The sequence below is a fragment of the Lactuca saligna genome, chromosome 8, assembly GCF_052625555.1.
Source record: "Lactuca saligna cultivar CGN05327 chromosome 8, ASM5262555v1, whole genome shotgun sequence".
NCBI classification, from domain to species: Eukaryota; Viridiplantae; Streptophyta; class Magnoliopsida; order Asterales; family Asteraceae; genus Lactuca; species Lactuca saligna.
Window position 1 is genome coordinate 30,148,188 of NC_136424.1, and position 25,137 is coordinate 30,173,324.

Genomic DNA, 25,137 nt, shown 5'->3' on the forward strand with positions numbered 1-25,137 from the left:
TGTAGATTCGTAACTTCCTTAGGTGCATCATATCGTTGATATATGTAGGTTATTTACCCCTTCTTGGGAGCTATCTGACAACAATGTATTTCGCAGTGGCTTCAGATGGAAATCATGAATCACTACTCTTAGCAGTTGGTTTGGGAACCTTAGAGTGTGAAGAATCATGGAGATGGTTCATGATGAGGTTAAAAGATTGTTTAGGTGAGGACATAGAGGTTGGTTTCATAAGCAACCTATGTGATACAATAGACTTTGGTGTTCAGAGTGCCTACCCGGATTCCTATCATGGATATTGTCCTAAAGATATAGCTCGAAAAATACGTGAGTTTGTCGGACATAACAATACGGAATTCGAATCGTTGTTTTGGAAGTCATGCAATGCATATAGCGTTGATGATTTTTACTTGTGTTTGTAAAGGTTGCAAAGTACATGTAGGAAACCACCTTTCTACACCTTGCTTAGGAGTCCAATTTACTGGCTTGACGATATACCGATTTCAAAATGGACACAAGCATTTTTCCCAAAAGTACGTTACAATGTTAAATCGATTGACGTCCCTGAAATTTTGCAAATTATATCCACATGTGAGTTTCGTATAACAACGATAATTGAGTTAATCACTATGTCGATACAATCAAAGTATGGTGAACGGGCTGAAGTGGCGGGTAAGGGAGATTGTTATATTTAGTTTTTTTATTGTGCTATTATTTTTATTAAAATATCAAATTTTACAGGGAGGTTGTCTGGTGGGTTGACCCCTTACGTTGAGAGTAAGGTTCAAAAAAGTCTCAACAAGTCTTATAATTGGAAGGCAAGACGTTTGTATGGGGATACATTTGAAGTCGATGACAATTTTGCCACCACCAACGTACAACTTGAACGAAGGGTATGTACTTGTGGTAAATGGCAAAAAAAGCGGTATACCATGTGGCCACGCTATAGCATGTCTAAGAACCCGTATATCTGAATCCATTCACAGAATGGTTGATTACAAGTTCACTAATTTTGTGTATCGACTTGCATATGGATCTAAGTTGGTGAATAATATACCATCACATGTGCATTGTGAAATACCAAATGAAACGATGGTCCTGTTACATCCCTCAATGCAGTAGTTATTCATGTAGCACCTTTATATTTTATGTAGTATTATGTATTAGTTTTTTATGTACCCCGTTTTTATTTTAGTGTCGTGTTACGTATTAGTTATTCTTGTACCCTGTTTATATTTTATGTCGTATTATGTATTAGTTATTTATGTACCCCATTTATATTTTATGTCGTATTATGTATTAGCGATTGAGAAAACAACACACATTAAAAGAAATGGACATTTATTAAATAGTAACAAAACACACATACAACAACAAGCAACTTAAATAACGAAAAACAATTAACTTAAGCAACATTCATATTAAAAATAAGGGACATTCTTTAAAAGATTCCATGCATCTAAGTGGGTAAACTCGCTACCATCATATTCAAAACGGTATAGTTCCAAAGCCACCTGTCGTAGAATGTCTTCATCCGTATTTGCATGTTCATTATCCAACTCGTTATAAATACGTTGAAATTGTTTCACCTTTATTTTCAAATCCTGAAACTTCGCTTTGACATCTCTTCTTCTTCGATATTGAGTACGCCCCATTAAATGGTGAAACAAATGACAGACACGAGACCAAAATGATCCAGCACGAACTTGTGGCGGATCCGGTGGAAAATCCTCCTCTACAGTTATAATCCAAGCTTGAACCAAAGCGACCTCCTCTTCATTCCTCCATATTTGTGGTGAGTCCATAATTGCAAGGGGGGGGGGGGAAGTAATACGATACAATTACAACGAATATTAAAATCTATTTATAATGACTCCTTATTTTCCCGGTGCAATGGCTTGTCAATTCAAGTAGCAATGTATTGTGTTGTCATTCGACGGGGGATGACTTGTCAACTCGAACAGTGACCTGTTGTGTTATACGTATAGTATACTGCATTCGTCAGTTAATTTTGACTATGAATTGCAGACATATTAGAAGATTGGACTGGGATTTTGTGTAGAAACTACTATAAATTGATATTAAGTTAAATAAATAGTTTACTAAACAACCAATTCAGTTGTTCAAATATTGTTTTTTAGATACTACTCTCTTTGTTTCAATCAAAATGAGTTCTATATCATGGAGCAATGAAGAGTTCTTGGTTCTTACATGTGCTTATATTCATGTGTACGAGACAAGCAAGTTGAACGATCCAATGTTTTGGAGCCGTTTAACCAATATTTTCAATACTGAAAACCGAATGGCTACAAGAAACGATCGTGACGAACTAGACATCATAGCAAGATGGTATGAAATAAAAACCGAAGTTCTATTATTCAACGATCTTTATACCAAAATTGACGACACTCATTTAAATGCTACTGAGGAGGTCATCTTGGAAGCTGCTAAGGAGGAATACAAGTCATTAAGTAATGGGTTGGAATTCCAGTTTGAAGCCCCTTGGAATATTTTAAAATATATCCCGTTTGTTTAAAATCTATTTTAGTTTATTATGTGAGTACTAGGTTATTTTCATGTATTAGGTTATTTTCATGTATTTCGTATGTATTTCGTTTGTTTAAAATATATTTTAGTTTATTATGTGAGCAACTCGTATGATTAATTTGAATTAATAAATGCCCATTGCATTAGTTTTCACAATACATTAGAATACATTACTAACAAGAATTCCATGAACCATTACAAACATTACAACAATTACATGAAAAACAATGATATAATACAAACAAAGCATTAAAGTAAAACACAAGTCCATGGGTTATTCTGAACAGAAATTAGAGCGGTCTACATGAAATATTGTTTATTTTTAACAACCTTCCAAACTTCCTCATATTCGAAGTCTCTGCCGTCATGCTCACAGATGTAAAAATCTGTAACAACTTCCAAGAACTCTTCTTCGTCCTGATAACGAAATTGTTCCTTTTCGCATAATTACATGCTCGATTGAACCATGTCACTTCTTCCTTTACATCCATCCACTTAGTAACAACATCTGATTTTTCTCTTTGTTGTCCTTCTCCCATCTCATGGTTAAACAAAGATGTTATGCGAGTCCATTCATCACCAATTAGGCAATGCGGGGGAGCCATCCTTAACACTTAGCCAGCATTGTGTAAGAACTAACACCTCGTTTGTCATCCATGGCCTTTCAGAATTGGAACCAGGTACTTCATTCGAAGAACTTGCTGCATTCGATGACATTTCTAATAATGGGAGTTCGTTTCGTTTAGGTGATTTGGGTGTTTGGTTTTTAGATATTAAACATCTATTTATATAAATAAATACAGCACTATGAATTAAAACTTTGACTATGAAATGGTTACATTTGGACTACGATTTTCAGCTTTATGCAGTGATTTATCATGTCAAACTGTCATTTATGTCTTGTCACTTAAGGGTTCCATTACGATTTGCAGGTTACTGCAGTGACTTGTCATTAATGTCTAGTCATTTCAAAGTTGGACTTGTCATTACTGTCTAGTATGTATAAATACCACTTATAGCACAAGTTTATTACAATGTCGACTTTATTATGAGTTCCTCACACAAATTCGAAGTTTGCTCATGCAACGAAGTAGATTGTTACTACTGTGATTCGATAGACCCTTTTTTTACACCCTCTTCAGCCGGGCCATATATGTCACATGAAAATTTTGAAGAATTAAAGAAGGATGAAGAACAACAAGAAGAGGACAAAGAGTCATCCCGACTTCTCACTCAACTTGCTAATGAAATTGCATCAGAATGCAAAAAAACTCAAGAATGGATAGACCTAAATAAAACCAAAATCAAAGAGCATAAAGATTGGATAAAAAAGAGTAAGAAGGCAATCAAAACGACTGAAAAATGGCTTGCTGAGAAGGAAGAGTTGTTGATACACATTATGGTAAAAAAGGATCGTTTGGAAGATAAAATGAGAATTAGGGATGACTATATAACAATGGAGAAAGAGAAGTACCCATTGCAGTTCCCTGAGTTTCAAAATTAGTTACAAAATTGTTGTAATATTATCATGATACAGATTAGGTTGCAAAAGGATCGTTTGTTGTTTTTTTTAAATAGCAAGTTGTAATTGTTAAAAAAATCTGCAAACTATATTTTATAATATAAAGGCTTCATTAATTGTTATAATCAACAAACTAAACTAAAATATGAAAGCATAGCAACATCTTGTAAGATTTAATAAAAATATTAAAATACATAATAAGTTAACAACTCGTCATTACTCTTCATTTCAAGTTTGTTTTATATCAAAATCAACATTATAGGTTTGTGAGCAACTCGCTGAACCACAGATATTAAATGTCATTTATGCAGTAGAAATTATGTGACGTGCTCCACTACCGGACGCCCTTCCAGTACAATTATTTCTCGTGTGTCCTATTTGACCACATGTATAATACTCTTTTATAATTGGACCCTCGCCATGGGATGGAATCCGATCTGTGTTTCTTAGCCTGCCTAGCTGACGTTTATCCATTATTGGTGGCTTAACAATCATCAAATCATCGGGGATCTCCCATTCGGATGGCTTTGGCAGAGGGTTTATTGATTCCTCATATGTTTTCCTTAGTGTTTCGGTAAAGTAAGCATTTAATGCATACCTCGAGCAGTCTTGGTAATTGTTCACTGTTAAACATCTTATGACATGACCACAAGGTATCCCATCAAGTTGCCAATGCCTACATGTACATGTCATATGTTGGAAATCAACAATCACATTTTGTGCCCCCTTTTTGACCTCGCATTTCGTATTTGAGATCATTCGAACATCCCATTTACTAAAAGTTTTCTTGTTTTCTTTTACAATTTCATCTGCCCAAGGGGTAAGTATTGTTGTTGCTTCCGCTAAAAAAAACAGCCAAAATGAAGAAGTTAAGATCAATAACATCAAAATTAATAAAGCATTAATATTAAAAATTTACTTAATACCAGCAAAGTTACGTCTTTGAAATCATCATTGTTTCATTGTAGCACGAAAAAAATCGATCAACATAAGTTTTGGCACCTTACGTGCATGTCTAGATAATGCATTTATAGACTTTGTACTGTTGGACGACATAAGATTGTATCGGTTCCCTTTAAAATGTGCCCTTGACCAAGTTTCTGGATTTATACTTTTTAAGTACTCTCATACTGGTTCTTTTGTCTTTTTCATAACATCCATGGCAGCATCAAAAGCATCAACTGTGTACGCCCTACACGCCTCCCAAAAAAATCCTTTAACCGTCTTACTCTTGTCGAATCTAGATACTATGTTGAAATACAAATGGACGCCACATATTCCATGATGAGCGTGAGGAAAAAATGTTGGCAACAGATGTTGCTATAGATGGAGATCTATCAGATATAATTGCAAGCTCCTGCATATTTCCTATGCAATCACGTAGTTTTCGAAAAAACCATGTCCAAGAATCGGTACACTCATTTTTGCATATACCATATGCAACCGGTAATATTTGGTTTTGTCCGTACTTGGTAACTGCAAGTAACATGGTACCTTTGAACTCGCCCTTTAGGTGAGCTCCATCTACTACTAGGGTCGGTTTACAAAAATTGACAAAAACACGTACCTACAATACATTGTATATCTATTCAAATACACCAAGATAAATATTAAAAAATTAATATAATATTATAATACTAACCGAGCAACCCAGTGCGACGTACAAAAACTCAAAGCAATCATCAGCATTTGTTTTAATATGTGTGACAGTACCCGGATTATGTTTGACCAAGTTGTGACAATACGTCGGAAGTTTGGTAAAAGAATCCTCTTTCGTACCCCTTAACGAAAACAATGCATATTGCTTCGCACGCCAAGCCTGATGGTATGAGATATTGATATTCAATTGAGCATTCATATCATTAACAATATCTTTTCCCCGATAAACTCTACTATAGTCTTTAGCGAAAACATCAGCAACTTATTCACCCAAAACATATTTGTTTGCTTGACGGTGATTAGGTTGCAAAAATGTTGAAGAACTTGTGTGTACATCAACAAATTTATTCACTTGGAAAAGTCCATCAGAATTTTTAATTGCTTTTGCTTTTAGTAACCAAGAACAATTTTTCGAAACACACACAGCTTCATACCTTGATTTGGTGGATCTACTTGTCCTCGTCTGGAAACCTTCTCGAAGATATTTTTTTACCAATACACCCCTTTAAAAGTTCTTTGTTCTTAAATATACTCTCACATTGAATCTTTTGAAGATTCATGTCTACCATCTGTGTTAAGATATCTTCATTAAGATCAAGTGGGCATTCTGGTACAGGGGGCATACCGTGAAAAAGGTTATCGGGAAACTTAGCTTTAACTTCATCACCCAACTCATCTCTATCGGAATTGCTTTGTAGCTCGGTTATATCTAAACGTACATCACCAACATCAACATAATGCTCGTAAACATGATTTTTTTCATTTTTTTGACTTGAATTTTTTTTTTCTTTTTAGTTTTATCTACCACACGCCTATTCATAACTTTAACTTCTTGTTCGGCAACATCATCACAACGACCACCCACATCATTAAGATAAGTACCAACATCATCATCACCAACATGCTTGTAATTCTCAGGATCCACATAGTGAATAGGTGAATAACTAACATTAATATTTCCAGCAACACTGTGAAACTGAGGTACACTAGGAGTATTGAAAGTACCTATCGGATCGTTGCTCCCTTTATAACTGCATAAATTACCAACAAGCTGGTTTCCAATTTCACCACCCCCATTAACCTCCTCAACTTCATCAACCACCACAAACATTTTCACAGCCCTTCCTCCACTACATTTGATTACGTTTATCAACGTTCTAACATCCATGTCTTCAACTATAGCTATATAATAATTTAATTCAGGATGGTGGAAACGAAGACCAATTCTATATTTGTCTAACAAACCAATTTTGCTTCTTACCAAAGATACAAAATCAATATAACTAATATACTCAGAAAATATCAAAGCAAATTCAGAAATACCTCCCTGTGGACATACGTATTCCAGATTAATTCCATTAACTTGTCATCTCCCACCGGTTACAAGACAAACCAAATATTCAATCGTTTTTTAGAGCAAATTTTAGAGAAAGTTCCTAAACAAATAACAACCAAAATGATAATTTTCTACAAAACTTTTTATATAACAACATGATTTCGTAGTCAAACCAATTGATTTCATAGTCAAACTAAAAAAAAAATCACAATTTCGCAGATGGGATGAGAGTAAATCGCAGATGGGGCATTTCCATCTGCGATTTTACCCTACATTTTCAATATATATAGAGAAAAATAAAATAAAATAAAATAAAATAAAATAAATAAAACCATCTGCGAATGTACAAGCAGCTAAAGCACAGTTGTGCTTTAGCTGCTTGTACATTCGCAGATGGGACATTTCCATCTGCGAAATTGAGGGCTATTTTTGCAATTTCGATTTTTTTTTTTGGCTATTTTTGTAATGTAATTAGTGTAAATGGTTATTTTGTCATTTTCTCTTAAATCAAACTCTAGTGAGGATGTGTACCTTAAGTTTTCCCTCTTAAGTTCAAAAATTATATGCAAGGATCAAAAATGGATAAACACACAACATAAAAAAGAGAGAACACAAAGAAATTAATGTTGGTTCACACGATTAGAGTGATCAACTAATCCATAGGAGCAACCAAAGTGCAAACACATTTCAGGAGCCACTAGCACATTTAGGAATTGTTGGAGCGCATTCAAGAGCCATCTGGGCGCATTTAGGAGCCACTAACGCAATGCATTCTGATGCCTACATTGCATTTGGCCAAAGGATCCATCTTGATTCCAAATGTTTTACACGTCTTCAATGCTCAAGTCGCATTTAACAATATCCACATTGACTTGCATATACTCCAAGCTTCATAAACAAGAAACTTGGTACTTCCTTTGAGATGTAGGGACTTAACTTTTTGCCAGCATATACTACATTAGGGATGAGAATTTAGCCTGAAAATCCGAACCGAACCGAAACCAAACTGAACTGAATTAGGTCCGAATAAGCAATTCGATTCGGGTTTTGGGCATCTATATTATGCTTATTCGATTCTTGAGTTATTCGGTTCGACTTACCCAAATAAGAGCTTATACGATTCTAAATCCCCAACCTGAATAAGCATTCCTCCTCTCCTTTCTCAGATCGATAGAAATCAAAATCGATATACACACTTTTGTCCTCGTCGTTCATAAAATAAATAAATAAATAAATAATAAAAAAAAACTACGCTCGTTCTCATCGTTTCAAAATCGACCAATCTTCTTATCTATTTCCAAACATGAAATCACTTATTTCGATCTTTCCTCCTGTTTCGAACTTTCAAATTTCTATTGTCTCTAAGGATTCATGAATTCCTACTTTGTCTACTTATAGAAAATTAGACTCCAACTCAAGAAACTCAAGTAAGAAATTAATTCTCAGTATGTTAATCTACTATGTAAACGTTATTCTTTTAGTGTGTTATGCTATATTAATCTTTGAATGTTTTATGTTGCTGTATAAAAACACATTGTTATTGTGTTATTTGGGTTATTCAAGTTAGAGAATCATAATACGGTTTATTCAGTCTTTTCAATTATATTAGGTCCTTAATACCCGAACCAAACCGATTAATAACCAAACCAAATCGAACCCGTATTGATTAATCGGTTCATGCAATTACCCTTATTCGGTTTCCGGGTTATTCAGGTTTGGATCAATTTGGTCCGGTTCCAACCCAAATAACATCTTTATACTGCATCATACAAAGTTTTAACTTATGCTAACATGTTTGAGTTTTAACTTATGCTAACATGTTTGTTGAATTCTTATAAACCTTCAGGATAGATGATTTGCTTCCTTAGTATAGACAACACTTGCTTCGACCTCTATGGCCACCCTATTCCTAAAAGACTCACCATATCCTCCAAGTTTTTCCACAAAATCTTTGGCCCAAGTCCACCGGTTTTTTGCCATCTTAATCAAACTTTGGATTGTTTTATGTTGGATTGCAATCAAATAAATAAATCTCCATTGAGAAACATTTCTTAATAGATATGATTTATCCATACAAGGCTTAATGAAATAAAAAGAAACAAACCCTAAAAGTATTATCCCAATCAGGCTCCATAAACAACCAAGCTTCAAGGCCCAATAGGCCCAACTACGCACTAATCTTGTGCTTATGCTTAGGCCTATTTGTAAATCTCATTTCATATGGGTTATGGCACTCGCTTGTCACTTGATCGAAGTTTGTGCAAACTTGTAAAAGCTTTATTCCCTCCCTATGCAATAGATCCATTCAATGTACAACAACCAATTAACTATAAGAAAACAAAGTATAGTTGATTTTACATTTTGGTAACTAGATATAGCTATTTTTGCAATTTTGGTCCCAAAAATAATCATTTACTTGGATCAGTGTGACCAAGACCGTTAAATACCAAAATTGCAAGAGAAAACTTGTTGTGACCAAATTTGAAAATACCAGCTACACTCAAGGACCAAATATAACAAAAACAAAAACAACCATATTAAGTTACTTACAAGAGTAACAAAATTAAGAAGGTTTTTTCCACATCTGCTCTTCATACTTAGCTTCCACATTATTTGGCCTTTCACCACTACACTTTCGACAAACAACATTCCCCGCATAATTAAAGAAATCACACCTATCCAACATTCAATCAAACAATAAATTATTAAATTACACAGGGGCAAAATGGGTATTTTGAAATTTTTAATTGAGAGAAATCATCACAAGACTTACGAAGGACACTCCCACTCTCCTGAATTTAGTTGCCTTTTGGGACGTTGCTCTCTGCAACGTAAACACTTTGTGTTGCTTGCAAAATTCATAAATTGACACCTAAAAAAAAGTATATTTTCATCATATGAAGTATTTTACTTTGTTATTAAAAAATGCATAATAAATTAATAATGTTAATAGGCATACTGTGGGCAGTTCCAGTCTCCTTTCTTCATTTCAACATCATCAATTCCAACCCTTTTAGGCCCCTCAGTTTTGCACTTTAGACACCGAATGTTTCTTGAAAAATTCATAAAATTACACCTGCGTTTATTTATGTCATTATAGATACAATTGTTTAGTTGACTAGAAATAATAAACCAATATTCAAGTAATCGAAAACCTAAATTACATTTTTGGTCCCCGGGTATAGCTGGCTTTTACAAATTTGATCCCAAAAGTTCTACTCATGCAACTTTGGTCCTTACTTTGGACTATCATAACGATTTTGGTCCGCATCCATAGTGCCCTTTATCTGACTAGTTTGGTCCTCAACCCAAGTAAAATGACTATCTTGCCCTTTATCTGACTTGGGAATTGAATCAAACCGTTAGGATATACTTCAAATAAGGACCAAAATTGCAAGAGAAAACTTTTTGGGACCAAAATTGCAAAATCAGCTATACCCAAGGACCAAACATGTAACTTACTTATACATTTATAATCTAGATTTAGTGAGAGTTAATTGCTTAAAATAATATATAAGCAATTAGAAACTTACTGAGGACAGTTCCAATCTCCTTTTTTCATTTCAACTTCATCAAGACCAGGTTTTAAAGGACCATCTTCATTACATTCGCGACACTTTTTATTCCTTGAAAAATTCAAGAAATTGCACCTACAAAAATTTTTTAAATGAAATACACATCAATTTAACTGCAAAATTGCCCAAAATATAGTATGATAATTTCTTTTTAAATATAAGTACTTACTTGGGACACATCCAATCTCCTCTTTTCATTTCAACATTTCTTGAAGAATCGCGTTCTTTAAAATCAAAATTTTGCGCCTTTCGAGCAACTATTGCAGGTGGCTTTTGAGCTTCATGGTCAATGGCTGTGTCACTAAGTTCAGTCAACTCCAAAAGCAATTTTCTTGCAGATGCTTCAATGACTTCTGCTCCTAAAGGCTTCATATTTGAATCAATAATTGGATCAAGTGCATAGTTTAACAAAATGCGCACAATATCTACAGTTCGAGCACCGGATTCAATGTCTTTTAGAATCAAATAGGCCCTATCACATGATCCTCTCAAGATGCAAACACCACAAACCTATTAAACAAAGAAAAAATAATCATGAAAAAGGGAATGTTAAAATGAAGAATGTTTATGGGAAATTGACATACATCTCCTTCATCGAGTTGTAGATGAGCTCTCAATCGTTTTCCTGAATTAACAGTCTTTCTGTTGATATTAGGACAACCCTTTTCTACAAGAGTTTGAATGTCTTGCATAGATAGTGACCTACAATTGAATCAAATATATAATTAAGCTTCATTTTTTTGTAATTTATTTCTTGTTAATTTGAGTAACATTCATTAGCAACGACAGATGATAATCAACCCAATAAAAGAATGATTACTTACTTAAATAAGTCGAAGCGATCACGACCAAAACTGAGGCAAGCTTCCTTCAAAACGCTCATATCTTTATAGACAGCAACATCATTTCCACTTTCTTTCTTAAAATAACCTTTGGCCTTCAAACGGTCAACGAAAGTCACCCACTCCGGCCACGGATGTTGGTGGAAGTCTCCAACTGTTTCGCCAATGGCCGCGGTGGTGGTAGTATCATTGTCTATCACAGAAGCGGGGGAAGACGAGTAGCGGCGGAAGCGTAGGGTTGGGGAAGAGAAGAGTTTAGTGGGAAATCGAATTGCACGGAACGGGTAGAGGTTTGCGGCGGCTGCGGTCGCGGTGGCGTTGCTTTCAAACAGAGAGAAGAATCTAGTTGCAGCTGCTGCCATTTTCGTTGAGGAGAAGAGGGCAAAACAGCCCGGGAACAGAAATCAGGGTTTTTCACCCTTTTTGAGAGTACGAGATACTATGGAGGTCGAGTCGAAGGGTTTTAGGTGGGCTGGATATAACAGAGGATAGAAATGGGCAAAAATACATTTTTTAAGAGAGTAAATTACAGTTTTGGTCCCTACAGTTTATCCATATCTATATTTATAGTAAAACATTTTATCTTTTGACATATCTGATATCTGTGGTTTTTGAAGACGTTTGCACACATGATTTCTAAGACGTTTAATGAGCCTCCGTTAAACAGATGTAAAATGAAGAAAATGTCCCTATTATACTACTAATTAAATCCCAACATTCTTATGAACAGTACAAGAGTTGGATACTATTCATACTCTGTTACTATTCATCGAACTCGGAATTCACCACTTCACCGACTAATCACTTTATCTCAAGAAGGTTACTTCCAATCGCCCATTTTCCAATTACACATACAATACCGATCCACCGCATCACCATTCATCGCCTCATCTACTCCATTTCTCAATTCCTCGATGGAATTCCCAAAACCGGATGTAGCGACATGCCACCCTCCGTTTTAGTGTACTCGTTATCTATTTAATTACAGCTTCGATTTCCAATAAATCCTTCTATATTCGATTAGGGCTTCGATTTCCAACAAACTACCGCTCAAAAGCTAGAAGATGCGTCTGATTATTTGCAACATCCATTCATCAACTTTATCTATTTATTTATTTAATAAACGGGGTTTTACAGAAACACTTTCAACAAGTTCGTTACCTAAATGAGTACAAAAAAAGTAGATACCTAAATATAAACAAAACGAAAAGTAACAGTAAATTACACGAATGGTCCACGTGGTTAGGGGGAATTTGTGTTTTTTGTTCCTAACTTATTTTTTTTAACTCGGATGGTCCCTACAGTTTATTTTTGTTGCACGTTTGGTCACTGTCTTACCTAAAAAAACTATTGTCCCCTTAATAATTTATTTTCTAATTAATTTTCTTATTTATGTATTTTTTTTTTTTATATATTCAAAAAAACTAATAGACCCCACATATATGTATCTCCTCACCGTAAACCTGAAACCACATTTGAGAAATTTAATTTGGGTCTCACCTGTCACCATCCTATCTCTTATCTTCCTCAACTTCTATTTCTTTTCCATCTTTATTGACATCGACGTCTTCACCATGCTTCTTTTTTGGTCCTTCAACTCTGGCGAACCAACACCATAACCCATTGTCTCTTCATCTTTAGTGGGTTCACTGAGTTGTGGTGCTAATTCGACGGAGTTGAAGGACCGAAAAAAGAAGGGATGGTGAAGACGTCGATAACACTAAAGATGGAAAATAAATAGAAGTTGAGGAGGATGAGAGATGTGATGGTGAGGAGATACAGATATATAGGGCCTATTTATTTTTTTTAAATATATAAAGAATAAATACATAAATAAGAAAATTAATTAAAAAAATAATTAATAAGGGTACAATAGTCATTTTAGGTAAGACAGAGACCACACGCATAACAAAAATAAATAGTAGGGATTATCCGAGTTAAAAAAATAAATTAATTAAAAAATAAACAATAGGGATCATCCGAGGAGATACATATATGTGGGGTCTATTAATTTTTTTTAATATATAAAAAATAAATACATAAATAAGAAAATTAATTAAAATATAAATTATAAGGGCACAATAGTCTTTTTAGGTAAGACGGTGATCAAACGCGCAACATAAATAAATAGTAGGGAGCATCCATGTTTAAAAAAATAAGTTAGAGACCAAAAACACAAATTCATCCAAACCACATGGACCATTCGTATAATTTACTCTTAATTTTCGTTTTGTTCATATTTGGATATTTTTTTTGTATACATCTAGGGTAACGAACTTGTCAAACGTGTTCACATTTAGGATGTAACCTACTACAGCGGGTCATAATGGTCATATGTGAACATTTCCAACAAATTTGTTACATAGATGTGTAAAAAAAAAAAAAAGATAGTTACCTAGATGTCAACATACCAAAAGGTTAATTACTTTAATAAGTTATTTTTCTGTTTGATAAAAACAAATGGAAAGAGGATCACTTGACTTCAAAATGTGACTTCATCTATACAAAAGGAATAAATTAGGGCTTGTTTTTGTGATCGAAACCTTGCTAATTTAATATATTAGGTGTGAGACCCATTTATTACATGTGTTTAATTAGAAGAAAAAAAATTAACAATTTGAAAATTTTGAAAAAAATGAGAAAATTTTTGTATTATTAAAATTATTGAAACTTTAATGTATTGAATACATTACATATATAAACCTTTCTAATAAATACTTTGCATATATATTAACTTACACATTAAATGTGAAATTTTAATTTAATAAAATAAAAAATACAATAAATTGACAAGTGGAAAAATAGAAAATTTAAAAATTTTAGAAAATGTCAAGTGTCTAAATGAAGGAGAAGATGACATGTGGCAAAAAAAACTTTCGTTTATTATAGTAGATTATGTATTAAGTCCGTTAACATTTAAATGAAAGATGGTGGATTAGAATCGTAACTAAAGAGTAAGGTTTCTACCATTAAGTCGATGTTTGTTTTTGTAACCATCATTTATAATTATGATAAATTTTGTGGTATTGATACATGCAATATTCTTAAAAGTATACAAATATATCTATACGTAGTTGCTAAAATAGTCATTTTGTGACATAGGAAATAATGTGTACTAGTGTAGGGACCCATGCTTTACATGGGTTGAAAAAAAAAACTTTCACATTTTTTATTGCTATAACTAGATGGACATATACTTTGAAATACAATACTCTGATAAGAAAAGTTGAAAGTATGGTTCTATAATAGACTAACATTATAAACAATTTCAAAGGAAGTTTTGGGTAATTAATTGATATTTAAGATGTGTATAAATCTTAGTTTTAAAAGGCGTGAAGCGCTCCGAGGCGATTAGCCATTTGAGAGCCTCATTTTTCAAGGGGCTTCTAATCGAGGGATTCATGACGTGAGACGTTTATATTTGCAAAACAATTTTAAACAATTTTAGAACCATACCTCTTACACAAAAATACTTAATAAGTAACTTAAGAAGCAAAAAAAACATCAATTTCATCTCAAAAGGACAAAAATAACACAAAAATCATCAATAATCAAAACGGAATCGCAAGGAGGGAAGAAAAAAAGATTCCAAAATAATAGGAGCATAAGAAAATCGAGGAGAGAAGAAACATGCATGGATTTATCGTGAAGGTGGAAATCTCTTGGAATACTCGAAAGAAATATAGAGTCGACATTGATGCTACTGAAGTGTAATATGACATATGATTATGATTACGTCAGAAAAACAATAAAATCATTAATAGGGTAGTATTAAGCCCAAAACTCAAAGCCCAAAGGTCATTGGTACATGAATCCCCAAAGGTGGGGCCTTGGTGTCGTAAAAAAATCATCGCCTCCTGTACACGACATCGCCTTGGAGGCTGGAGGCGTTTCTCCTGTCGCCCTAAGCCACCTAGTGCCTCTAAGCGCCTAAGGCATGCTTTTTAAAACACAAATGGAAATTCCAAAGATGAAATCTAATTTATTTTGGCTAATAATGCAAATGTGAACTTCATAATTGATATACCATAGTTCATTAGTGAAAGATGAACAAACACGACCTCGGCCACAACTACTATTCACATCGTATATATAACAAAAAATCTCATAATAGTAAGCTACATAACTGAACGTTCCCCACTTCCTAGTAAATAGCTTGAGGCGTGCATACGTTCTCGTATATTTTCAAAAGCTCAACTTGGAATGGAATTCAACAATGAAATGGAATCAATGATTGCATTCTATGATGGTTATGCTTTTGTATGTACTATATCTATATACAATGTGTGTTTTTATTTATTAGTTATTTTAAAAATATAAGATGAATATTTTTCAAAGGAATTGTCTGTAATATTTGTAATATTTTTCTATCATAGAAGAAACTACCTTATAGCAGTGACATAATTTTTATTTACAAAAAATAAAATTAAAGACAATGAATAAAATAATGATTTTTTTTGTAGAAGGAGTTGTAATGTGAAGATGGAATAAATAAAAGTGGTTTATATCCTATTGTTTCATTCCATTCCATTCCATTCCATGAAGGAATGAAAAAGAAAAAGCATTGGCTAAGGAAATGAAAGTAACAAAATAGAAGGAATCGGAATAGCCCATTGCATTCCTTCAAACATTCCAATAGAATGAACCATTTCATTCCTTCCTTGATTCCAATATACCAAACACTGTCATATTATATTTAGCAAATTGAAAAACAAAAGGAAAAAGAAGGAAAAAGAAGGAAAAAGAAGAAATAGTCATTAGTACTTACCATAGCCTTGGTCTTGGAATAGAATGACCCAATGAAATTGGGTTTATCTTCTCCCATAAAACCAATCGCAGAACCTTCCGGATGTCCAGAATCATGCTCAAACCAGTCAACATTCGATCTCCCAGTAACACCAGCATCATTAGAAAATGAAATTATCTTTTTTAGACCCATGTTTGCAAATTCTCATGTTATTAGTTGCAATTATACTTTAGTTTAAAACACGTTCCATTAGTGTTTTATACCTACTATTAAGTCCAAGACATCATTTACACTTTTACCAATTTGAATGTTTTTCTTCGCTTTGATCTCCCTTTACCCTTTTCACACATGCCTGTAAATTTAGTGGATTTAAATTAATAATCATATACTAATAACTACATACATAAACATCAAAGATTATAATATTATATATAAAATATATATTTTTTAGTTATTTGTAGAAATATAATTGTAATTTAAATTAAAATCGTGCTACTAATAAAAACAACATTTAAAGTAATAAAAATATCACCATTGTAAAGAAAAACTTAAGAAAATATGAAAAATAAAGCATGTGATACTCGATGAGAGGTCTAATACACCTGGGATTGCAAGTCTTAAAGATATTTCTTTTGGTCAACTGGTTCCACATCACCCCTTATAAAAGAACAAAATGAACCATTAGTGAACATATGATTTCATCAGATGAGGGATCAAAGATATTGTGAACTATACAAGTATAGATCCTTAATCCTTTGTAACTTGTTGATGCAAGATCCAAGAACTTAAATTTTTAGATAATGTCTCACACAAAACAATAACAGGAATGCAAAAGAATGTGACCTTAAACATGTTTTATTGAATTTTTTAATATTTTTGCGCATCTTGTCATGTGGACATAAAATCTGGAGGTTCTATATTCATTGTACAACTTATTTAAAATCAATTAAATCAAGAACAAAAGGATGACATGAAATATGTATGAAGAACTATCATTCATTTCGTCTCCTGAAGAAGATAGAATATGATTTTTCTTTTTCTTTAAACACGTTCTATGATCTGATGCATAAAGTCAAAGATTATGGAGCTCCTTTACTATTAAGTCTAAGGAATGGCATATTCAGTAATATGTTCAGGTGCATGAGTTTTTGTGGACATACATTTGTGTTGACCTTTAACAACTGTCACGGTCCTATAGAAAAAAATATATAAATGAAAATAATAGAACATAATGACCTCTTACAAACAACAAATCAGATTAAACTTATTTATTTTTATGATAATCGATTGACAATGAAACAACAATTTTATGCACACACACACTTGCAACACATACATACATATATGTAATAAAAACTACAAAAAAAATCGATGATTTACCTTTGGTTTTTGGCGATATCTAGATAGAGAGGTAGACCTTTCCTCGTCTCCGTTCTCCTGGAAAACAATCACAAAAAGAATATTAGGGGATACCTACTCATTTTTTTAACGGCAAAACCCTCAACCAACATATATTGCTGGTCGTGAAGCCTTTGGTGGATACCTACCCATTCTCCTTTGTCTTTGATGGGTACGCATACATGAAGTTGTTAACTTCAATAATGGGTTTAATGTCCCTTTCCTTCTAAAAACGAAATAAATTGAGGTGAAACTGATTGAGAACCCGAAAAAACCAAAACCAAAAGATGATGGAGTGAAGCTGGTGAGATTTACCCGGTCAATCTCTCGTGCAATTTTCCAAGGGCTTCCAAAGACCTTTCCTAGGTGGGCATATCTATACATAAAGTAGACACAAAGCATCCCTGTAATGATGATTATTGATAGAGGGGATATCCGTGAGAGTGAGAACCAGCCGGAACTGAATTGGAAGCCCTAATCGCCGACCAGAAATCGACTTCATGTTGCAAATAATCAGACGCATCTTCTAGCTTTTGAGCGGTAGTTTGTTGGAAATCGAAGCCCTAATCGAATATAGAAGGATTTATTGGAAATTGAAGCCGTAATTAAATAGATAATGAGTAGACTAAAATGGAGGGTGGCATGTCGCTACATCCGGTTTTGGGAATTCCATCGAGGAATCGAGAAATGGAGTAGATGAGGCGATGAATGGTGATGCGGTGGATCGGTATCGTATGCGTAATTGGAAAATGGGCGATTAGATGAGATAAAGTGATTAGTCGGTGAAGTGGTTGATTCCGAGTTCGATGAATAGTAACAGAGTATGAATAGTATCCAACTATAGTATTGTTCATAAGAATGTTGGGATTTAATTAGTAGTATAATAAGAGTTGGTCTCGAGGAGTTAACTGTTACAATATTCGAAGTCGGGGGGCTAAATGTGTAAGTTTTGGATTGGTTCTGTAAATAATTATGAGGTCAAGGACTACTTGGTAATCTATCGGGACTTAATTTGAAGAGATTTTAGAGGCTTAGGGACTAAATGGTATCATATATAGCTGAATTGTAAAGATTTTAGATGACATGGGTTAAAAAAAGTAAAATATTGATCTATTTCGAATTAAATTAGAGCTAGAGGGACCATTTTGGTCATTATGGAAAACTTCTATAATGGAGTCGGGTATTTAAGGTACCATAACCCTAACCCTAAAGGGGATCTATAGCCACAACTTCTCTCTATCCTTATACTTCCCACCGGCATCACCACCACCCCATTTTCCGATCAACGAATGGCCGCCATGCGAGCACTGAGTCTTCACCGCTCTTCTCTTTCTTCTCCTTCAGTCGTTGCCACAAGACGTTGAATCCATCACCCGATACTTCGTAAGCTGGAGTCACCAAACCGCTAATGGAAGCTGTAACCACCGCCATGGCGTGTGCTGCTGCTGCTACCCTTCGACGATGACAAGGTCGCCACCTGCTGCCTTGATGATGAGCGCCTTCGCGGCGTGGTTGTCGGAGGCGTAACCGAATCATGAAGGTGCCACCGCCACCTCCCTCGTTCTTGTTGCGTTGTCACGAGTCCACTGCCGCCGTTAGTAGCTTCTGTGATGCCTTCGGTCTCCATCCATCGTTGTCATCGATGATTGTAAGTGTTGTCGTTGCTGTCGGCCGCCATACGCCACCAAGAGTGTGGCTGGGTTCTTTTTACAACCAGTAGGGCTGGTCCATAGGATTTTACTACCCGGGGCAAAAAAACTTAATAATGCCCCAATACTTGTATCTTCAAACTTAACTGTTAGTATGTCCCACAACTAACGTCTTTTTTTAAACAAATTCATCTTCATACAATTAAAAGTTGCAAACATCAATAAAACATTGTCTTCTAGCATTCTTTGAATCAAAAATAATAATTACAATATGATAGTTAACATTAGTACTTTCAACAAGCTCATTAGATTTATATTACTTTACTCCTCCTATAATTGATTTGCAAAAAAAAAAAAAAAGTAAAAACTGCAATGCCAAAAAATCCCTATGTAAAATGTAAACATAGAAAATTAGAAAATAAAAAAGTCATTCTCTTCATTATTTGTACTATAATCATGAAATTGAAACAAATACTCATGGAATCCACCATCGAAATTGGGAAGGAATTTAAGGAATTTCGACAGCAACGCCAAAACATTTTAGAATTGCAACATAACCTAATTAAGGCAATCAACCTAACATGGGCTTCAACTCCAAGGGCATAATCGTCCAACACAGTTATCCCTTAATAAGCTTTGAAACCAAACTTCGTATAACTTGAAATCAACAATATAAACTACATACACATCTATAAGAAAGGGATAGAAGAGCAACAAGGGCATAATCGTCCAATTTGGCAAAATTCAATATGTACAGGGGCGGCATCTTTAAAAGCCAAATCGACCAAAACAAGGAAAACATTATCCTGCACCTGGGTGAAACTCCAAGCCAGAAAAGTAACATCGTATGAGAAAGCATGGCATCTAGAAAAGCTAACAAACAAATTGAGAACATGGCAATTCAGTAACAATAAGGGCACAATCGTCCCAAGCGATCGAGAGAGAGAGGGCGAGAGAAGGCTGAAGCGGACGAGAGAGCGATGAGAGATCGATAGAGGAGATGATTTTAAATTCTAATAGAGTAATTGATCCACGATCCATCTCTATTCTCCAGAAAAAACGCCTTGTGTTCTTCATCTTCAATTATTAGGCGTGTGTTTTAGATTGAAGAGTCATGCGAAATTGATAAGTTGGCGCTAATTAGGTCTCCATCGGCTTCCCCTGACGTTTTGTCGTGGATTTTAATGGACTAACTGAATAGATGTGGCCCAATATACAATAATACATATAACAGGCTTTAAAAAATTGATGCCCTGGGTCGTGGCCCAGCTCGCCCTGGGCTTGGGCCGGCCCTGATAACCAGAGCATGTTTATGTAGTTGTATTTCCATTGTTGGTGTGTTATGTGTGTAACTTGCTTGGCTGTAAAACCTAGAACAACCACCACCACCACCGTGAATTGATGAGTGCCGCCACTAGCCACCGCCAACCGCCACAAGGTGGTTGTGTGTGTATGTGTGTGTTTAGCTTAGTTATGTGAGTTATTTTGGATATTACCATTGTAAAATGTAATTAGAAAAGTGTAATAATGGAAAGAAATTGAAAACCACCACCTTAGGGTGGTGGTTGCCGCTACCGGTAGCCGTGTCAGGTGGCGGTGTGCTTGCTTCGTTGAGCTTGATTCATTTGGGGTGCTCGAAACCTTAATGGGCCTTATAAGCCCTAATGGACCCAATGAAGCTTAATGGACCTAAAAGCCCAAGCATGTGACTACTGGGCTTAATGATATTCTAGTGGGCCTAATAGGCCCAATAAAGCCCTAATTGACCTAAAGGCCCAACAAATTGATAAATGGGCTAGTATTTGGGTTAGAAACCCTAATTAGGGTTTGGAAAACCCTAATGCCAATAAAACCCTAACTGTGAGAATTTATCGGGACACATACGTAAATTATTTAATAACTTGAAATATCAAATAATAATCATTGGCACAAATTAATCTAAGCAATATTGAACTTAATGGATTAAGTCCTTAGTGGATTAAGTCCTTAGTGGGTTAAGTCATTAATGGGTTAAGTGAGAAACACTTAACCTTAATCGTCATTTTATGTGAAACCCTAATTCACTTGGGCCTTGAGTTGGGCCTTTCTATTGGGCGTTGGTAATTGTATTATTAATGGGCCATCCAAGAATAATCTTATGGACTAGAATATGTTGATGGGCTTAGGATAAGACCCATTTGAGGGTGTGGGCCCAATTTGGAAAATTGGGTCGTAAATGGGCCATAGTTTGGGCCTTTGTGATTATGAGATATTAGGCCAATAAAATACCAAATGATGGACTGGACTTTTGGTTGGGCCTTAAAATAGGACCATGCAAAGGTTTGGGCCCAATTCGAAAAATTGGGCAATATGTTGGGATTCAATTCATAGTTGACTTTAGGCCTATGGATTAGGCCTTGGGCTTGAATAAAGCCAAACTTAGGGTAATGTAGTAATTATCCAAGTATGTATTGATGATTATGTGTTGGGACCCAATTATTAATTAGGTGTTATTTTGGAGTTAACAGTTCAGGAATCTGTTATCCAGCAGTTGGGGTTGAGTCTGCGTGACTTCAGCAATGTGGGGGTTGAGTATGTGGGACTTCAACAATGTGAAGTGAGTTACCTTCCAGTAGGGGTGGGTCTAAGGCACCAATGTCGGCCCACCAGTAGGTGATTATGTTTGAGATGATTGTCTTTGTGATAATTATCTGGTTGCCATTATTTGATATGCTTATTGTGTTGGGATGCTATGAGATATGTGTTAGTAGTATTAGGGGTGCAATAGTCACCAGTTACCGGTTAAAAGATACCGAAGACGGTTACCGGTTAAAAGATACCGAAGACGGATACCGGTTGAAAGATACCGAAGGGGTGGACAGAAGCCATGCATGCCTAGCAGTATGTTTATTATATGTTACTATGTGACCTGTATGGTTATGATATGCCATTATGTGAGTAGTATATTTATGATATGATATTATACGACCAATATGGTTATGATATGCCATTATGTAATTCAATATGTTTATGTTATGTTATCATGGAACCAATATGTTTATGACCTGTTATTATGTAATAGTGATAGGGGTGAAATAGTCCCCGGATACCGGTTGAAAGATACCGAAAAGGAGGTTAGCTCCCGGTTACCGGTTGAAAGATACCGAAGGGGAGGTTAGCTCCCAGTTATGCCAGGAAAATACTGGTTGAAAGATATCGAGGGGTAGGCATTATGTGGTATGATGGGGGAACTCACTAAGCTTTGTGGTTACGGTTTTCGGTTTTGGTTTCAGGTACTTCATTTCAAAGGAAGGGAGCCGGCTCGATCGCAGCGCATCACACCATGTTTTCCGCACACGAGATCCTTAAGATTACACTCTGATATGGTTTTATGATATTAAGTTATGATTATTGACACTTTGGTTTTGACATCAGATACTATTATTAATGTTTTTATACTAATGGTTTTATGTAATAACTTAATTGAAACGAAATTTTTAGCCTGTATTTTTGGGATGTTACAGTTCACATCTAGGATGTAACCTGCTATAGCAGGTCATAATGATCATATGTGAACACTTCAACAAGTTTGTTACCTATATGTGTACAAAAAAAAGATAGCTACCCAAATGTAAACATACTGAAACGTTAATTACCTTGATAATTCATTTTCCCTTATCAAAACTGTTAAGATCGGGATCTTGATTGTAATATCGTAAGATCCTAAAATTCAACTTATGAAAACCTTGTTAGATCGCAATATGATCGTTTCATTTGTAAGATGACAAATTGGATCGTAGGATTGGAATCGTGATCATAAGATCAGAATCCTATCCGATCCAACCACTTAATGAAAATTGTCAAATTTTAATCAGCTTTTTATTATATTTACCCATTTACGGGTTGACATGTCTCCTTACTCAACGATCAATCGAGAATAGTCATATTCTTGTATGGTTTTGTGAACCATAAATGATTTACAACCTTAGATTTTTTTATTTTTATTTTTATTTATTTATTTTTTTTTTTTCTGTTTTTACTTTTTACGTTTTACCTTCGTTGATGGTATGATTTGAGATTTAGGTGTTGTTTGTTTTATGTAACAGTTCTTCCGAACTCATATTATCTCGTGACGCAACACATTCGTAACGCTTTTCATTTCGCAGTTGTTTGTTTTTTAGATGTCTTCAGAATAAAAAACCTATGCGCGTGTTCTGTTTGGGACAACACTTCTATTGCCTATTCCAATCTTTTTCAAACTTCTTCTACTTTTTTTCTTACTGAATATTGATTATATGTTGCTGAAATCTTGCTAAATTCTTGTTTTGCATTTCTTTTTTTCGATTTTTTTGTTTATTCTTGACGAATTATTTTGTTCGTTTTTTATATTGAATAATGATAATTTCTTACTGAAATATCATTATATTTTGCTGAAATATCATTATTTTTTCGCTGAAATGTCATACATTATTAAATTTTCGAAATTAAAAAACTATTTTCGGTATATAAAATCAGTTTATTTTTTTTAATATCTGCAACAGTATGCAGATGTTAAAAAACAAGCGCGTTTCTTATTATAGTCTGTAGTCGTTTGGTCCACATCTTCTGGTGCAGAGGATTGCAGAGGTGGTCCGCATAAATTTTTGCTTCGGAAAAACAAACAACACTTTAGCTTTGAATTGTTATTGATTTATTCCTTCAACAGTCCGAACTCAAAAATAAAAGGTGAGCATTATTTCAATTTTTTCTTGGAGAGCTTGAGAAATGCTATTTTTAATTGAGCTTCAGAAAAATAAACAACACCTTAACTTTTGAATTGCTATTGATTTATTCCTTCAACAATTCGAGCTCAAAAAAATAAAAGGTGAGCATTTTATTTATTTTTTTTTCTTTTACTGCTCAAACATTTTTCCTTGAGAGCTTGAGAAATGCTATTTTTAATTTAGCTTCAAAAGTTTAAATTGTTATTGATATCTTTATTATAGTTAAAACAAATAACATCTTAAATAGTTAAAGCACATAACATAAAGGTTGTGAGTAGACCTGACAAACGTATCGTGTCGTAGGGATGAGCGTTGGACGAAACTGGTACCGACCTGTCCCGTTCCCGATTTTCTGAATACCGAATTTGATCGAAAGTTAACCACGAGTATCGAACCGAATTAACATCACCGGTACCGGTACCATAAATTGGTACCGGTACTCGGTACTAGTACCGGTACCGGCGGTACCGATTCCCGAATTTCATGTATTTGGAGTACCAAGTATCTTCCCGTGTTTTTAAATTCGATACGGTTCGGTACCGGTTCCGGTACGGGATCGGGATTTGGGACAAACTGTTCATCCTTATCATGTCTTGTCAGGTTCGTGTCGTGTAAATACATTAAAAGGGTTGAAAGGGCTTGACCCTAACCCGACCCGTTTAATTATCGTGTCGTGTCGTGTCAACCCATTTATTTTCGTGTCGGTTTCGTGTTAAGTTTCGGGTTAAGGTTTAGATCTTGTAAATATGTTGTGTCATGTCGGGTTGAAATATTTTAAAGGTTGGAAAATAGGATTTATAGAGGCAAAAAGGAAAAAGTGAAACACTGGTGTTATGAGATGAAATGAAAAATTTTATAGTAAGTTTAGAAGGACAAATGAAAAGAGTTAAAGTTAAGGAGCAAAATGGATAGGTGGTGATGATGATTAAAATTAAATAACTTTGAAAATTTGAATATTACTTCTAATTATTGAGTTTGGCCCACCAAAATATATTAAAAATATGAAATATATAATTAATAATATATAAACTAACGGTCATATTCGAGTCATCTTTGAGCTGAAAGTCTTGACCCTAATCCTACCCGTTTAATTATCGTGTAGTGTCGTGTCAACCTACTTATA

General features: G+C 34.6%; 1 protein-coding gene across 2 annotated transcripts; it reads right to left on the bottom strand.

Moving 5' to 3' along the window:
* Positions 1 to 9,073: 9,073 nt before the first annotated feature.
* LOC145013120 (zinc finger (Ran-binding) family protein) lies at positions 9,074 to 11,950 on the bottom strand. 2 transcript variants are annotated; one of them, XM_078971928.1, is made up of 8 exons: positions 11,461 to 11,950; positions 11,221 to 11,338; positions 10,806 to 11,146; positions 10,595 to 10,711; positions 10,021 to 10,137; positions 9,835 to 9,933; positions 9,612 to 9,736; positions 9,074 to 9,349 (listed from the first exon to the last, which is right to left on the bottom strand). In XM_078971928.1, the coding sequence occupies exons 1-7, from the start codon at positions 11,838 to 11,840 to the stop codon at positions 9,625 to 9,627; spliced, it is 1,284 nt and encodes a 427-aa protein (XP_078828054.1). In that variant the 5' UTR covers positions 11,841 to 11,950; the 3' UTR covers positions 9,074 to 9,349; positions 9,612 to 9,624. The 2 variants fall into 2 exon arrangements, with proteins under 2 accessions (XP_078828054.1, XP_078828055.1); XM_078971929.1 differs by having other exon boundaries at positions 9,074 to 9,388.
* Positions 11,951 to 25,137: the final 13,187 nt, after the last annotated feature.